Source organism: Macaca thibetana, chromosome 10, assembly GCF_024542745.1.
Source record: "Macaca thibetana thibetana isolate TM-01 chromosome 10, ASM2454274v1, whole genome shotgun sequence".
In the NCBI taxonomy this organism is placed as follows: Eukaryota; Metazoa; Chordata; class Mammalia; order Primates; family Cercopithecidae; genus Macaca; species Macaca thibetana.
Window position 1 is genome coordinate 65,367,188 of NC_065587.1, and position 18,332 is coordinate 65,385,519.

At 44.6% G+C, this 18,332-nt stretch overlaps 1 protein-coding gene across 1 annotated transcript in view; it reads left to right on the top strand.

Annotated features, from left to right (window-relative positions):
- PIGU (phosphatidylinositol glycan anchor biosynthesis class U) overlaps nt 1–18,332 on the top strand; it is a 110,016-nt gene that overhangs the window by 76,153 nt on the left and 15,531 nt on the right. Inside the window, exons 8-10 of the mRNA XM_050807160.1 lie at nt 5,710–5,864; nt 8,721–8,864; nt 12,670–12,794. Coding sequence (XP_050663117.1) covers nt 5,710–5,864; nt 8,721–8,864; nt 12,670–12,794 — 424 coding nt within the window. The remainder of the gene's footprint in view (nt 1–5,709; nt 5,865–8,720; nt 8,865–12,669; nt 12,795–18,332) is intronic.

The window sequence follows — 18,332 nt, forward strand, 5'->3', positions numbered from 1 at the left end:
AGTCCCCCAGGCTGGAGTGCAGTGGCACAATCACGGTTGAGCTTTTTTCTACATCAAAGTTAAAGACAAGTTCACCATGTTTTTTTCTAGTACAGTGCTTTATCATTTCATTTAAAATACATATTTGGATCCCTAAGCTATTTGGAGTTTATTCTTGTGAATGGTGTGAGAGATAGGTCTAATTTAACCTTTTCCAAATGGTTACCTAGTTGTCCTAGCATCATTGATTAAAAAGTCAATTTTTATCATAGTGATATGCCACCACTGTCATATACTAAATTGCCGTATGTATTTGGACTTCCTGTTTTATTCTACTAGTCTTCTCTATTAATGAGTCAATATTGTGCTGTTTTAATTATAGAGGTTTTATATTTCAGTGTCTGATAAGGCTAGTCCCCCTTCATGATTTTTTTATCAATGTTTTCTTAGCTATTCTTGCATGTTTGTTTTTCCACATGAACTTTTTATCCACATGAAGTGGCTTGGTGGCTTTTTTTTTTTTTTTTTTTTTTTCCTTTAAGACAGAGTCTCTTGCCCAGGCTGGAGTGCAGTGGCACAATTTTGGCTGCAACCTCCACTTCCTGGGTTCAAGCTATCCTCCCACTTCAGCCTCTGGAGTAGCTGGGACTACAGACATGTGCCACCATGCACTACTAATTTTTGTATTTTTTGTAGAGATGGGGTTTTGCCATGTTGCTCAGTCTGGTCTTGAACTCCTGAGCTCAAGTTATCCACCCTCCTCTGATTCCCAAAGTGCCGGGATTATAGACATGAGCCGTTGCACCTGGGCCAATTTTCTATTTTCTTGTGAATTAGTTTTTTCTAATTTTTTATTTCATGGCTTCAGAAAAATTGAATGAGTACTATAATAAATACCTTTTTAAAGATTCTTCAGTTATCATTTTGCCATATTATGTATATCTATGTAAATATATTGATTTTTCTTTTTTCACCTGAATTGCTTGCTTAGAAATTACAGACAAGATGCATCAACCCTAATTCAGCAGGTAACTCTTAAGAACTAGGCATTCTCTGTATAACCATGATACTGTTATCACCGCTAGAAATTTTTTTTTTTTTTTTTTTTTTTTTTTTTTTTTTTTGAGATGGAGTCTCGCTCTGTCGCCCAGGCTGGAGTGCAGTGGCCGGATCTCAGCTCACTGCAAGCTCCGCCTCCCGGGTTGACGCCATTCTCCTGCCTCAGCCTCCCGAGTAGCTGGGACTACAGGCGCCCGCCACCTCGCCCAGCTAGTTTTTTTGTATTTTTTAGTAGAGACGGGGTTTCACCATGTTAGCCAGGATGGTCTCGATCTCCTGACCTTGTGATCCGCCCGTCTCAGCCTCCCAAAGTGCTGGGATTACAGGCTTGGGCCACCGCGCCCAGCCACACCACTAGAAATTTAACCTTGATAGAATAATATTATCCAATATATTCTCTCCAAATTTAAATTCCCCAATTTATATGTGACCTTTATAGGATTTGGGGGAAGGAATGGGATTCAGTATGTTTTACATTTCATTGTCATGTCCTTTGATCTCCACCTCTTTTTAGTTACACAGGCATTTTTAATAAATCACTTAAATTATTTATAGTTTTCATAGAATGTTTCCATTTCACCTTTTTTTAAAATACATTGGCATAAGTTTTAAAATATTTTCTTCTCCCTGATAGAACTATAGTTATGCCCTCTTTTACATTCCTAATGTTGTTTATTTGCTCGTCTCTCTTTTTTTCTTAATTATTCTTATTAGAAACCCATCAACATGAGTCATTTCTAAGAACTAGATTTGGTCTTGTTGATTCCTTATATTGTATCTTTATTTTCTATTTTAACAAATTCTGCTCTTACCCTTATTATTTTCTTACTTCTTTTGGGGTCTATTCTGTTGTTCTAATATCTTAAAATGGGTGTTTAGCTTATTTATTTTCAATTTTTCTTCTATTCCAAAGTAAATTTCTAAGGATGTACTTTTCCCTGAGAGTATTGTTTTATCTACATTACACAAATAGTGATGTGGGGTATTTTCTGACATAATCGTTTCTTTTTGACTCCTAGGTTATTTGGATAAGTGTTTTAATTTTCTATAATACAATTCAAGAGATTTATTGTACAACATGGTGACTATAGTTAACAATATATTATATACTTGAAAATTACTAAGAAAATAGATGTTAAGTGTTCTCACAACAAATAGGTGATACGTATGTGAGGTCAGCAAGTTTTTTTCTAATTTAGGTTATCTTTTCATTAATAATTTATATTAATTGTATTATGGTCAGAGATTGGAGTCTGTATGATAAAGATTCCTTGAAGTCAATATGGGTTTATGGCCTGATTTAAGTATGTGATGTTTTTATCAATACCCCCAAAATGCTGGAAATGAATGTGAATTACTTAGTTATTAGGTGCCCTATTCTATATAAGTATGATTTATAAGATCTTATGAGATTAAACTTATGAAATGTGCTTCATTTTTTTTACTTGATTACTGATTTGTCTGCTTGATCTATCAGTTATGCATTGATGATGGATTTGTTTATTTTTCCTTTGTAGCTTAATCCACTTTTGTTTTATATATTTTGAGACTGTTACATTCAAATTTAGAACTGTTATTTATTTATTTATTTTTATTTTTTTTTTTTTTTGAGACGGAGTCTCGCTCTGTCGCCCAGGCTGGAGTGCAGTGGCCAGATCTCAGCTCACTGCAACCTCCGACTCCCGGGTTCACGCCATTCTCCTGCCTCAGCCTCCCGAGTAGCTGGGACTACAGGTGCCCGCCACCTCGCCCAGCTAGTTTTTTGTATTTTTTAGTAGAGACGGGGTTTCCCCGTGTTAGCCAGGATGGTCTCGATCTTCTGACCTCGGGATCCGCCCGTCTTGGCCTCCCAAAGTGCTGGGATTGCAGGCTTGAGCCACCGCGCCCGGCCCAAATTTAGAACTGTTATATTTTTCCAGTGAATGGAACCTTTTATTGTTATTGGACTATTTTTATCTCTGCAATACTTTATTTTTTCCCCCCCCTCTCTTTTTCTCTTTTTTTGGAGACAGAGTCTCGCTCTGTCGCCCAGGCTGAAGTGCAGTGGCACGATCTCGGCTCACTGCAGGCTCCACTTCCTGGGTTCACGCCATTCTTCTGCCTCAGCCTCCTGAGTAGCTGGGACTACAGGCGCCCGCCACCACACCCAGCTAATTTTTGTATTTTTAGTAGAGACGGGGTTTCACCGTGTTAGCCAGGATGGTCTTGATCTGACCTTATGATCCGCCTACCTCAGCCTCCTAAAGTGCTGGGATTACAGGCGTAAGCCACCGTACCCGGCCTCTATGTCTTATATTTTAAGGTATAGCTCTTGTAAATAGCATGTAGCTGCATAACTGATTTTTTTCCTAACAACATGATTTTTTAATTTAATTTAATTTTATTTTAGAGACAGAGTCTCGCTTGTTGTCCTGTTGTCCAGGCTGGAGTGCAGTGGTGCGATCTTGGCTCACTACAGCCTCTGCATCCTGGGTTCAAGCGATTCTCATGCCTTAGTCTCCTGAGTAGCTGGGACTACAGGCGGACACCACCACACCCAGCTAATTTTTGTACTTTCATTAGAGACGGGGTTTTGATATGTTGGCCAGACTGGTCTTGAGCTCCTGGCTTCAGGTGATCTTCCCACCTCGGCCTCCCAAAGTGCTGGGGTTACAGGTATGAGCCACTGTGCCCAGTCCCTGATAACATGATTTTTAGTTATATGGATTTTTCATTTGAATTGATTGTGATTTGTTTAAATTCATTTCTGTTGTCTCACATACTGGGGTGTTTTTTTTGTTTTTTTGGTAATTCTTATTTTCCTTTTTTTTATAACAAGTCCTGAATTATTTCTCTTCCCCCAGCATCCTTTTTTTTTTTTTTTTTTTTTTTTTTTTGAGGAAAACATTTTTAAGAGAGGAAAAATGGAAAAATATAGAAAATGTATAATAATAGCCATATGTTTGGCCGGGCGCGGTGGCTCAAGCCTGTAATCCCAGCACTTTGGGAGGCCGAGACCGGCGGATCACGAGGTCAGGAGATCGAGACCATCCTGGCTAACACAATGAAACCCCGTCTCCACTAAAAATACAAAAAAAAATTAGCCGGGCGTGGTGGCGGCGCCTGTAGTCCCAGCTACTCGGGAGGCTGAGGCAGGAGAATGGCGGGAACCCGGGAGGCGGAGCTTGCAGTGAGCCGAGATCCGGCCACTGCACTCCAGCCTGGGCGACAGAGCAAGACTCCACCTCAAAAAAAAAAAAAATAATAATAATAATAATAGCCATATGTCTACTGCCCAAACTAAACAGATACTAAGATTTTTGCTATATTGTTTCGTATTTGCTGTTGTCATACTTAATAAAGTATGTGAGGCCAGGTGCAGTAGCCCATGCCTGTAATCCCAACACTTTGGGAGGCCAAGGCAGGTAGATCACCTGAGTTCAGGAGTTCGAGACCAGCCTGGCCAATATGGTAAAACTCCATCTCTACTAAAACTACAAAAATTAGCTGGGTGTGGTGGTGGGTGCCTGTAGTCCCAGCTACTCGGGAGGCTGAGGCAGGAGAATCACTTGAACCTGGGAGGTGGAGGCTGCAGTGAGCCAAGATCGCACCGTTGCATTCCAGCCAGGGCAACAAGAGCAAAACTCCATCTCAAAAAAAAAAGGCTAGGTGCAGTGGCTCACGCCTGTAATCCCAGCACTTTGGGAGGCTAAGGTGGGCGGATCACGAGGTCAAGAGATGGAGACCATCCTGGCCAACATGTTGAAACCTCGTCTCTACTAAAAATACAAAAATTAACTGGGCATGGTGGCGCGCACCTGTAGTCCCAGCTTCTCCGGAGGCTAAGGCAGGAGAATCGCTTGAACCTGGAGGCGGAGGTTGCAGTGAGCTGAGATCATGCCACTGTACTCCACCTTGGCAACAGAGCGAGACTCTGTCTCCAAAAAAAAAAAAAGCAGATAAAGTTGAAGTTTTTTTGTTTTTTTTAACCTAAATTTGGGGTTCTTTTTAAGTCTTTTTTACTTGTTTATTTATTTTCACTTTGCATATGAATGCCAGGTTATATGAAGTTTCTTAGGTTCCAATTATATTTTCCTCTCTCCTTCCCAGGAGGCTAATGCTATCACCACTTTAGTGTATGTCCTTCTAATCTATGTTTTATGAAACTTTTACAGGGGTGTGTGTGTGCGTGTGTGTAAATAATAGTATTATTTGGTATAATCTCAGAACACATAAGTATTTTCATATAATATGGCTTGTTTAGCAATTTTCTATTATAACCTCATATCTTTTAGATCTAGTCATGTTGACATTTATAGATACAATGTATTCATTTAACCTTGCAAATAGTATACCATGTGTCAATATACCACAATTTATTTGTTCCTCTATTGAAGGATTTTTTTTAATGTTCCAAACAATGGTGGAATGAATATTCCTCCATTTGTATCTTCTGCAACGTGGCTCCAGGATACATACCTAGAAATGGTGTTACTAGGTCTGATATCAGAGGATGCACCCATAATACCTTTTTAAACACTTACATCCTTCTTATTTAATTAAAGACCAAAGAAAAATTATAAACCTGTGTATCATAGCATGGTTTTGCAGGAGGGATCTTTAAGTATAAGCTAATAGCTGCCCTCTGTTGTTTATATCCCTAAGTTTATATCACTTTGCCTTCTCTCCTAGCGGCAATACATACCTGTGAAAATGAAGAGCAAGGCCTTCTGGATCTTTTCTTGGGAGTATGCCATGATGTATGTGGGAAGCCTAGTGGTAATCGTTTGCCTCTCCTTCTTCCTTCTCAGCTCTTGGGATTTCATCCCCGCAGTCTATGGCTTTATGTAAGTAATGACCACATTAGAAAATTCTAGAAGCTGTGGGGAAAAGGGAACCCTTGTATACCATTGTCGGGAATGTAAATTAGTACAGCTATTATGGAAAACTGTATCAGCATTCCTCAAACAACTAAAAATAGAATTACCATTTGATCCAGCAGTCCCACTTCTGGCTACTTAAAGGATTTTTTTCCTTTTTTTTGAGACAGGGTGTCACTCTGTCGCCCAGGCTGGAGTACAGTGGGGCCATCTCTGCTCCCTGCAGCCTCTACTTCCTGGTTTCAAGTGATTCTTCTGCCTCAGCTCCCCGAGTAGCTGGGACTACAGGCATGCACCACCACGCTCGGCTAATTTTTGTATTTTTAGTACAGACAGGGTTTCACCATGTTAGCCAGGCTGGTCTCAATGATCCACCTGCCTTAGCCTCCCAAAGTGCTGGGATTACAGGCAACTCAAAATTTTTGAAATCAGTTTGTTGAAGACTTGTCTGCACTCCCATGTTCATTGCAGCATTATTAATAATAGCCAAGTTATGGAATCAATCTAAATGTCCATCAACAAACAAATGGATAAAGAAAATTTGGTATATATACACAGGGGAATACTATTCAGTCTTTAAAAAGGAAATTCTGTCATTTATGACAGTAGTAGGGATGGAATTGGAGAATATTATGCTAAGTGGAATGAGCTAGGCACAGAAAGAGAAGTACCACATGTGTTCTCACTTATATGTGGACTCTAAAACAATTACACTCATAGAAGCAGAGAGTAGAAGGGTGGTTACAGATGCCGGGGGTGGGAGAATGGGGAGATAATAGTCAAAGGGGTACAAAATCTCAGGAGGAATATGTTTTTTTTCTCTTTTCTTGAGTTCTACCACAGCATGGTGAATATAGTTAATAATACAGTATTGTACATACCAAAATTGCTGAGAGTAAATTTCAATTGTTCCCACCACAATGTTTAATATTTGAGGTGATAGAAATGTTAACTAGCTAGATTTAATTATTCTACATTGTATTCAGAAATCATAATATCACGTAAAATCACCCGTAAATTAGTACAACTATATATCGTCAGGTAAAACCGCCCCACAAAACTCTGGAAGCTAATTTGGTTTTCATAGCTCTAGCTGGACTCGGGGTGAGTGACCACAGGAAGCCTTTGTATTAAATAGCAGCGGTTCTCAAACCTTAAGGTGCATCAGAATCACCTGCAGGACTTGTTAAAACCCAGATTGCTGGGCCGACCCTCAGAGGTTCTGATTAAGTAGATGTTGGGGAGGGATCAAGAATTTGCATTTCTCCAGTTTCCAGGTGATGCCGATGCTGTTGGCCTGCTGGTTTAGGGAACACACTTTGAGAACCTGTACTCCAAAGCACACCTTTGATACAGTGGGATTAACCCAGTATGCCTAGTGTTCCATTATTGGAACGCTAAGCTTGTGGGAATTATTTACGTCCTGCTGCTCAAGGTCATCGCCAAGGTCTGATTTTTCACACACAAAAAAATTTGCAACCTCCAGCTTAAGTGTTAAAGAGCACTCCCTGGGAACATCTAAAGCAAATACCAGCCTCTAACTGGGAGGTTTGGGCTCAATTCCAAACAGAAATGGGTGTGTTCCTCTACTGCAAGAGGGCCTCTGACGGTTTCAAAATAATGCCACCTGCCACACGTCAAACCTTGAGAGAAAACTCACATGGGCTTGAGTACTGCAGGCTTGCCTGAGTGTGTATTCATGAATTCTATAAACATTTCCGAATGCCCTGTGTGTGCCAGGCTCTGCGTGGGTGTCGAAGACTTGGTTGCTCCTAAGCTTTGAGGAGCTCACAGCCCAATGGGTGACAGACTTTTAAACCTGTGCAGGTGGGGAAGGGATCTGGAGCGGCAGAACTCCCATTTGGGATTCTGGACTGCTTGTTTGTGTTGAATCCTGGCTGAGCATAACCATGACTTGGTAACTCCAGCTCTTCATGCTCTGCCTTAGATAGGAGTTGCGATGCCAGGTGAAGAGTTCTTTCTGCTGGCCACGGAGCGTTCTTTACCTCATTTCACGGAAAAGGAGGTATAGTTACAGCAACAGGAAAAACTTAACCTGGGCGGAGGCCTCAGTCAGGGAAATCTGACCAAGAGCCATCGCCCGTCTCTCCCTCTGTGTGCCCTATTTGTTGTCTTTTTTAAATTGTGTATTGAGATCGGTTTCAACTTCATATTTTTTTTAATCAAAAATGTAAACTTTAGAAGAGCCAGAATTGCAGTAAAATATTTGTCTGATTTAACTGGACAAAAAGTTTTCCAGTTAAACTTTAATTTCTCAGTTAAGACTGGGACCCCGGGATCTTAGCCAGAACCCACCGATTGTTCCTAAAGCCCCTAGAAGTCTCACGGCGGTCTCAGGCACTCAGTTTTCTGGCTCCTGCTGTGGGGTGTGGAGTAAGAATGGGGAGGAGCTGGATCTTTGAGTGTGGTCCTCTAGGCAGGTCTTTAGAATGCCCAAAATAGATACTGTGTTTTAAAACTCATTCCTCCTTTGTTTCAGTGCTGGGTATCTCCTGATTTTAAACTGTCTTGCGCAGTAAAAGAGGGGTGAGTTTCTTTATTCCTAGGATGAATCCCTGCCTCATTTCAGATTTGTTTGGCTTAGCTAATATTTGTTATGGGTTATCATTATATGTCTCTGCTCGTTTTTGTTAATTACCTGTATCCAGAGTACGAGGAGAACCCTTCCCATCCTGATCTCTCTAGGGAGAAAGTCATCCTTGGCTGCCCAGCAGTGACCAAGGATTTCAGGAGAAATCAAGGTCAAAGCAGACAATTTATAACTTTTGTCTTTTTTCTCTCCCTTTGTTTTCTTAATTCCAGACTTTCTGTTCCAGATCTCACTCCAAACATTGGTCTTTTCTGGTACTTCTTTGCAGAGATGTTTGAGCACTTCAGCCTCTTCTTTGTATGTGTGTTTCAGATCAACGTCTTCTTCTACACCATCCCCTTAGCCATAAAGCTAAAGTAAGTGGTGGCTGGACCTGTTGCTGCTGTGTCCACAGAGCTGTCCGAGAAGCCCCTGCCCCTAGTAGCCTTGGGGGTGGCCTTCAAATGTGGAACACCTGCTGTCAGGTTTAGAGCATCTCACCTAAGGAAACTGCCTTCAGTTGCCGCAGTTGCCAGCGCTATAGCAGGCAATAGAGTCAGTCACACGGGTGCAGGCTGCAGTGTGGGCTTTGGAGCCCCAGCATTTTCCCTGGCCTCACTCTGAGGTGCTCAAGCCCGCATTGCTGCTAAGCCCACATTGCTGCTAAGCCCACATTGCTGCTGAGCCTACTCACTGTTTTGGACTAGAGCCAGGCGGTAGCCAGGCATGGTGGTTCACACCTGTAATCCCAGTACTTCAGGAGGCTGAGCCAGGAGGGTCACTTGAGGCCAGGAGTTTGAGACAGGCCTGGACAACATAGCAAGATCCTATATCTAAAAAAATTTTTAAATTAGCCAGGTGGCAGACTGGGTGCAGTGGCTCACGCATGTAATCCCAGCACTTTGGGAGGCCAAGGCGGGTGGATCACCTGAGGTCAGGCGTTCAAGACCAGCCTGACCAATATGGTGAAACCCCATCTCTACTAAAAATACAAAAATTTGCCGGGTGTAGTGGCAGGTACCTATAGTCCCAGCTACTTGGGAAGCTGAGACAGGAGAATTGCTTGAACCCAGGAGACAGAGGTCGCAGTGAGCCGAGATTGTGCCATTGCACTCCAGCCTGGGCAACAGAGCAAGACTCCGTCTCAACAACAACAACAACAACAACAACAACAAAATTAGCCAGGTGTAGTGGTGTGCCCCTGTAGTCCCAGCTGCTTGGGAGGCTGAGGCAGGAGGATTACTTGAGCCCAGGAGTTTGAGTCTTCAGTGAGCTGCTTGTGCCACTGCACTTACACCTGGATGACAGGCAGAAGTGCATGTCTCAAAAAAAAAAAAAAACAGGGGTTGTGGAGGGGAGTGTGTTTGGAAAAAGTGTATCTGATGGGATGTCTCCATCAACAGCCTGGTGACAGGTTGTCCACAGGGACTCTGGATGGTCTAAGTGGGAGGCTGGCCACCTGCAACTGTTTAATCTCCTGATCTGTTTCCCTCCAAAAGGTTTGTGGAGTTCTCTTCTGCAGTCTAAGAGAGCTGACAGATGTTAGGCCTGCTCCGTGCCAGGCACCTTTCTAGACCCTCTGAAACATAATCATACCTAACCTAGCAACTCCTGGAGGTAGGCGTTAGATTCTTATCACTCTTAGTTTATAGTTGAGGAAATTGATGCTCAGAGAGGTGGGATGATTTTCCCAGAGTCACGCGGCTAGTAAGCAGTGGAACTGGGATTCAGACTCAGGTTTGTCTGGCTCCAGAATCTATGCTTATCCCCCTGCACCATGCCAAGCTCCTGAGAGATTGCTTGTAGTAGCCTCCGGAAATGGTTCTATTATCCTAGCTTCAGAAAAGGGAAAACAGGCACAGACAGCTACAGATATGCCTAGATGGTCCAGGGAACCTGAAAGAGAGTTTGATTTAGATTTCAAGAGCTCGAGTTCTCTGTCCTAACCTTGCTGCCATTCTCCATGGTCCGTGCACCAGTGCACATGGTTCTCATTCTGTAAAACCTCAAACGCTGATGCTTCCTTCCCATGACACAGCCTTGGCCTGGCATCTGACAGAACACCCTCCTTCCATGGCCTGGCAGGCTCCGGAACTCTGGCAGCCTTGCCCGGCTGAGCTCTCCAGCTGTCTGTGGTCCACCTTCCCTGTCCTTGTTCTGGTTAGGCCCAGCCACTGGGTGAAGAGCAGCAGAGAGCCCAGGGCACCTTTCCTCACTGGCCGTGCAGCCAGCTCTCTGGCAGCTTTTATTGTCTGCATGCAAGGCCACACATTGCTCCTGGGTAGGCAATAATGTCACCATTTTATGACCTGAGCCAGGCCCACACAGTTGTGGGGACAGAAAATATGAAGAGACCTGCTCTCCCTGCTGTCTCCTCTTCTGCCTGGGTATGAAGCTCCACCTAAGCTCTCCTGCCCCCTGCAAGATTTGTTTCCAGTGTCAGCTTTGCAGGAACAGGGCCCTTCAGGCCACCCGAGTCCCTGTGCAGTGCTGCAGGTGGCTCTAGTCTGTTTTTTTGTCATTGTGTTTTCACCGGCCTTTTCATAGAAATGTTGCCATTGTTACCAGCTACCTGAAAAGCCCGAAGCCAGTGATTTGGATTGTGTTTAGGAAGATGTTCACACTGAGCTGTATAGCTGGACGCTTGTTAGAGGCTACAGGGCTGCACACCTTTGCCAAGCTGCGTTTCTGAGGCATTTGCTGCACAGCAGCCCTGGAGTGTTCTGGGTGTGGACGTGTTTGTCTGCACATCTCAGATTCAGATTCACACCCATTGAGTCACCCTGACCTTTGACCTGCAAGACAAAAAGGTCATTAATCTCTGAAGAAAACTTCATGGGCTAGGCATCCAGGTACTGTGCAGAAGTAGGCCACACGCATGTGGTTGAAGCGTAGCAGAGGAGGGTATAGATCCAGCCTCTTCCTGTTGGCTTCCCTTTAGCACTTGGTCAGCTCTCGGAGGGGCACTGAGATTGAGCTCTGTCCCCCCATCCTCTCCTGACCAGAGCTTCAGAGTGTGATCAGCACTCAAGAGAACAGTATTGGGCGTGATTAAGAGCTCTGGAGACAGACAACTCCATCGCTTACTAACCTACTCAGTCAATGCACTTCTCTGAATCTGTTTCCTCATCTGTGAAGTACAGGTGAGAGGATTGCCTACTTTTTTTTTCTTTTTGAGATAAGGTCTCACACTCTGTCATCCAGGCTGGAGTGCAGTGGTTGATCACGGCTCACTGCAGCCTCAACCTCCTGGTGCCAGCAACCCACCTCAGCCTCCTGAATAGCTGAGATTACAGCCATGCGCCACCGCACCCGGCTAATTTTTTAATTTTTTGTAGAGATGGGGTTTCACTATGTTGCCTAGGCTGGTCTCAAACTCCTGGGCTCAAGCCATCCTCCCGCCTCAGCCTCCTAGGCCTCCCGAAGCGCTGGGATTACAGATGTGAGTCACTGCACCCGGCCCAGGATTGCCTGCCTTGAGGGGCAGTTGAGGTATGGTGAGGATCATGTAAGAGGATGCAGGAAAAGGACCTCACACAGAGGGAGTTCAGGAGAGGATACCCATTGCTATCACTTATTATTAGGTTAAAATAATAATTGAAACTGCTATTAGTTTAAGTTAACAAGAATAGTCCCAGCCCTTAAGAACTGAAAAGCTCTCTGCAGTTCTCAGTTCTCTTCCTGGAAAGAAGTTCATTGCACTGTGGGTCTGTAGACCCTGCTGACCATGTTGTCAGAGAAAAAAGGCATCAGCAAGGAGGCACTTCCTGCCTTGCGTCCAGTTGTCAGAGGGGCCTCTGGCAAGGGAGGCTGCCTAATTACCCTGCCAAGCAGTCATTTAAGCCCAGTCATAAAGAATGCTGACTTCATTTGTTTTCTTCCTCCGTGGCTCCTGGGGGAAGGCCCAGAGCTGGTAGAGGCAGAGGGGGGCTGTTGATGGGAAATGTCTCTGTGGGCTGTTTCCCTAGTGGTTGCCAGGCCCTTCTCACCATCTCTGGGTATTTCTAGGTCCCTGTAGTTTTCTGCTCTGCTGCTGGGGCCTGGCCCATGTCTTGTGGATAGCAGAGCTAGCCCCTTCCTGAAGTCCCCTGAGGATTATTTTTGGTTCAAAGGATGGAGTCAGGAGTCTCTAGGGTAGGTCCCTGACTTACCGCTCTCTCTGTTTCCCTTGCCCTGCCCCAGGGAGCACCCCATCTTCTTCATGTTTATCCAGATCGCTATCATCGCCATCTTTAAGTCCTACCCAACAGTGGGGGACGTGGCGCTCTACATGGCCTTCTTCCCCGTGTGGAACCATCTCTACAGATGTGAGTACTCCCGCCTCTGCCAGAGATTTGTGTCAGCCTGGGCCTGGGTGAGACTGCTGCAGGGAAAAGGAATTCATAGGCATTTACCAGGCACCTGTGGTGCTGGCAGCACTAGGAGAGGAGCAGAGGCATGAGGCACAGTATCTGCTTCTAGGTGCTGCGGACTTGTGATGATAAAAATAATTGCCATTTATTGAGCACTTACTGTGTACCTGGCCACTGGGGCTCTCACAGTGTTACATGCATTAATTAGCTCATTTGATCTTCACACCAGCCTTTGAGGTAAGTATCCACATTTTGCAGATGAGAAAACTGAAGTACAGAAAGATAGAGCCAGTCATTCAAAGTCATGTGACTTCTAATTAGAAGAGCTGGGATTGGAATCCAGATCTGTGAACCCCTACCCAGTGCTGTCCAGCAGGGCTTTATGATGATGGAAATGTCCTCTGTCTGCACAGTTCAATAGGGCAGCCACTTGTATGCCTGAGAACCTGAATTTTTAATTTAAATTTCAGAAACCACATGTAGCTAGGCTACCATACTAGACAGCAGAACTCTATATCCTGGGCTTCGAACCATTCCCCAGCGCTGCACCCAAAGGTTACTACAAGGCAGAGGGGCAATGTTAGACTTCCCTGCCCACTGTGACAACCCCTCTAAGCTCTAATCATCCCCTCCTCAGAGGTGGCTTAGTGGTGACCTGTCTGTGCTGCCTAGGCCCCCAGTGCTCTTAACCCCCTATCGTGGGTTCTTTTCAGTGTTTGGGGGCTCCCTCAGGGTAGATATCACAACTCATTCACTTTGTATCTGCAGCACTCAGGACTGAAGCTGACACACAGAAGACTTTGCAAACATTTGTGGAGTGGGTTTTAAACCTCCCCAGTAAAAAGGCGGTGTCAGTGGCCCAGCACCACCTGATTCTCTAAATGAGGCATGGAAGGGAGCTGTTGAACTTTCCTTCCTGCTGTGGGTGTCCAGCAAGGTGTCAAGAATGAACTAGGGAGTGCAGGCTTCAGAGGAAGTGAGTCTTTGTTGTTGTTTTGGGTGTTAACCAGGAAGCGAAACTGACCAGCTGTGGGAAGCAGCTTGCCTATAGGAGTGTGCCTCTGAGTGAAGGTAAACAGTGGTGTGGGCAGCTGAGCCAGGGCTGCTCCTGCAGGTGATGGCCTGGTGGGGCCATGACCCATCTGGCCTGACTGGGAGGAGGAAGCAATGTCTTCTGCAGTGACATCGTCTCTCCTCAGACAAGAGTCACCCAGTCTAGCAGGTTGAGAGTCAGCTTGGGGCCCCTGGGCAGAGTGACCAGTGACAAATCATGAGACCACCAAAACGTGGACACGCCTCAGTTTGTGACAGTGGATTTCAAGAATGTAGAATGGATTTTTGTGGTTGCCCATCCCACACTGGGCACATTCTCTCCCTCAGTGACTGTCTTTCTTCCCATTTGCTGAGCAGTCTGGAGACTCACTTGACTCTGAATCCTGCCATTCCCATTACGAGCCCCACGTGTTCTCAGGCACATCATTTAACCTTTCTGAGCCTCTGATTTTTCCATCAATCAAAGAGAATAACTTTCATGAGTGTGTTAAGTTTGAGAAGGAATATCTGTAAATAGCACTGCAGTTAGTATCGTGGGTATTAATTATGCAGGGGAGTCTCTCACATAGTTCCGTGATCGGAGCTTTGGGCTTGGTAGTCAGAGTCATTAGAATAAACATATTTTTCAAGACTCGAATAAACTATTTTATGCCCTCTGGGGTAAGGAGGCACAAAGAAGAAGGATGGGGTTTCCAGAAACCTGAATGATCTAATAGTTGCTTTTGCTGGCCGGCTGGGCACACAGTCTGCAGGTTCAGGTTGGCTGAAGATCCTGCAAAGAACAGGAGCTGTCTGCCTTTGCTTCACTGCTCCTGCAGCAGGGAATACACGTGCTTGGAGAACCTGCTTGGGGCTTGACAACTGTGAATCATTAGCCAGGAGCAGCATTAGCCCTGGTCCTTGGGACCTATGAGTGGGATGTATGTGTTGAGATGTGTTTAAGCCTATGTTGAATATATTTAATGTGGCTAGGAATCCCGTTTAAACATTAGTTGTCAGTGCTAACATGCGTGCTCCCACATTCACCTTTCTGTTTTCCTGTACAGTAGAGAGGAGAAAAGGAATGTGGCCCCTCCCTGAGTGTAGGCCCCAGACACTGGGTTCTCTGGAGCTTGGATGAGTCATACAGATGCACAATTGTGGTGTTAGGGAACAGCCTGCTGGCAGAGCCCATGCCAGCCTGCACAGTCCAGCAGAAGGAGCCAGTTACCAAGGGGCTGGATTTGTGTGTTTGTTTTGTTTTTATTACTATTGTATAGTGATGAAAGAATGTTGATAGATATAAAGAATCATGATAAAATATATTCCCACGTGTTTTGGCACCGCGTTTAAGAAAGGGAATATCACCATGGCCTTTGAAGTCCCCATCCCCTCCATTCCCCTTCTCATGGGACTGGATTTTTCAGGTGAGATTTTCTTTCTGAATGCCTGAGGCTCAGAAGGGAAAGTGGCTTGCCTGAAGTTCCAGTTCATCAGTCATGGTGCCAGAGATTGGATAAGCCACCCTGTGAATGTGGTGGGGCACCTGATTCCATCTGGCCTCGCAAGTCTGATGAAGGTGGACCCTTTCACCTTGTTAGGCCCTGGTCACCTCTGACGCTTTCTGGTGCCTGGAACAAGCTGTCCCGTACCCCAGGTCTCCAGCTTTATCTGCTCTGGCATATATAGCTTTAATCTTCTGGCCTGTCAGCCAGCAAGAGTGAATAGCAGCTCCCCGTTCCTGCAGAGGTCACCACAGGTCAGAAGCCAACTGCATGCTAGTGACGGTTCTCTAGCCGCATGGGAATGTATCTTTGCAGCTCTTCGAGATAGCACCCAGAGGCTGCCAGTGAGCCTCTCTCGTCTCTTTGCACTTGGTTTCCTTCCTGTCACCCTGTCTGAAATCTGTGTCACTGGCTGGAGGCACAGAACAAGAACCACCTGGTCTGGCAGGCCGCAAGCATTTTATTTTTTGGAATAGTCTATATTCTTTTCAGCAAAATAATTTCCAGGGGATCAGAAAGAACCACTGAGAAATGTACATATTGATGTTGGGTTAGAGGAGTGGGAAGCATTTGTTCTCCTTTCTTGAGGTAGTAACATGGTTTAATAATAATAGTAATTCTCAGTGAAAATGTCCCTTTGCAAGACTCCTTGTTCCTGGGAGGTCTCAGGAGGCTTGAGTCAGGGTTTTGACATCTCATCTTTGAAGATCCAGAATTGCCGAAACTTCAGATTAGAAAAGAGGATCTTGCAAGCCCTCCAGGCCAGTGTCCAAATTGTGGGATTTCTCAGACCACTAATGTTTCAATAAACACAGGTGACAGACTTGCCAGCTTTTTATTTTGCTGAAGACATTAAAACAATCAACTATCAGCCATTCTTCCCAATGTTATAAAATAAAGGACTTTTTAATGACAACAAAATGATACCTATCATTTCTCAATAAAGAGTGAACTATAACTTGAAAACATTCACCTTTACAAAGAACTGTGAACAACCGTGTCCTGATTATTCTCCCTTTGACACAGTTCAGTGGCATCTCTGCTGCAGACTGTTAAGGGGCTGCAGCTGTAATCCAGTGGTTCGCAGCCTCGACTGCATGTTGGAATTACGTGGGAAGCTTTGAAAACCTCATATGGATGCCCGAACCCCACCCTAGAGACTTTGACTTAGTCTGAGGGCTCCCCATGTGATTTCATTTTGTTTTGTTTGTTGTTTGTTTGTTTTGAGACAGAGTCTTGCTCTGTTGCTCAGGCTGGAGTGTGGTGGTGCAATCTCGGCTCACTGCATCCTCTGCCTCTCCAGTTCCAGTGGTTCTCGTGCCTCAGCCTCCTGAGTAGCTGGGATTATAGGCGCCTGCCACCATGCCTGGCTAATTTTTGTATTTTTAGTAGAGACGGGGGTTTGCCACGTCTGGTGGCCAGGCTGGCAAACCAGGCTGGTTTCGAATTCCTGACCTCAGGTAATCCACCCACCTCGGCCTCCCAAAGTGTTGGGATTACAGGCGAGAGCCACCGTGCCCAGCCGTGACTTTGTTTTGTAGCAGGAGTTGAGAATCATCTGTATCATCCAGGCCCCTTCCAATGCCTGAGCCCCCAGTATAGTATCTCTACTAAGTTGTTGTACAACTAAGACAAGTGGCCTAAATGTTTGGGAGTTTCTCCACCCTGTAAGTCTTCCAAAACTCTAACTTGGGAGAAGGGATTTCCTGAAGGTCAATATCAGAGGAGAGAAGGGAACTTCCATTCAGTGTCTGCTGGGAAGCAGGCACAGCGCTAAGTTCTTCTCAAAAAGGTATTCTTTTAATTATTTTAAATAATATTTATTAGTTTTAAAAAATATGATTAAAGTATAAAGAAAGAAAAGTAATAGACAATCCTGCTGTCTGATAACCCCTAGAGAGTTGAAACGGGGGGAAAAAGTACAGTGCGGTAAGCAGAGTAGTAGCCCTCCCCTCACAAAGATGTCCACGTTGTAATCCCCAGAACCTGTGAATACATCGCCTTACATGGCAAAGGGACTTTAAGACCTTGGAAGGGGAGATTATCCTGGACAATCCATGTGGCCCCAGTGTAATCACAAGTGTCCCTCAAAGTGGAAGAGGTGGAGGCAGGGGGAATATGGGAAAGCTCTGTACTTTCTGCCCAATTTTGCTGTGAAACTAAAACTGCCCTAAAAAATAAAGTCTACTGGGCATGTTTGTGCACGCCTGTAGTCCCTGCTACTCAGGAGGCTGAGACAGGAGGATCCTTAGAGCCCAGGAATTCGAAGCTTCAATGAGATATGATCCAGCCACTCCACTCCAGCCTGGGCAATGTAGTGAGATCCCATCTCAAATAGTCTATTAAAAAAAAGATGGAAGAGGGAGGCAGAAGAGAAGGTCTGAGTGATATAATGTGAGAAGGCCTCAATCTACCATTGCTGGATTTGAAAGCTGGAAGGGGGTCATGAGCCAAGGAATGCAGGGGCCTTTGGGTACTAGAGAAGGCAAGCAGGGGATTCTCCTCTAGAGATTTTAGCCTGTGAGACCTATTTTGGAACTTCTGGCCTCCAGAACTGTTTAATAATAAAGAATATTATTTAGATCACTAAGTTTGTGGGAATTTGCTACAGTAGCAATGGAAAACTAATGTAGCCAGTGATATATCTGTGTCATTTTTCACTTGTCATCTTGCTTAATCCAAATGAAGTGTGCATTTTAGCCCCATTTTATTTTTATTTTTAAACATTTTTTATTTTTAAATTTTTAAATTTTTTTTTAGAGATGGGGTCTCACTATGTTGCCCAGGCTGGTTTCGAACTCCTGGACTCAAGCAATCTTCCTACTTCAGCCTCCCAAAGTGCTGGGGTTACAGGCATAAGCCACCATGCCCACCCTAATTTTTAATTTTTATGAGTACATACTAGGTATATAGTCTCATTTTACAGATGAGGAAGCTGAGGTCTAGAGAAACTTGC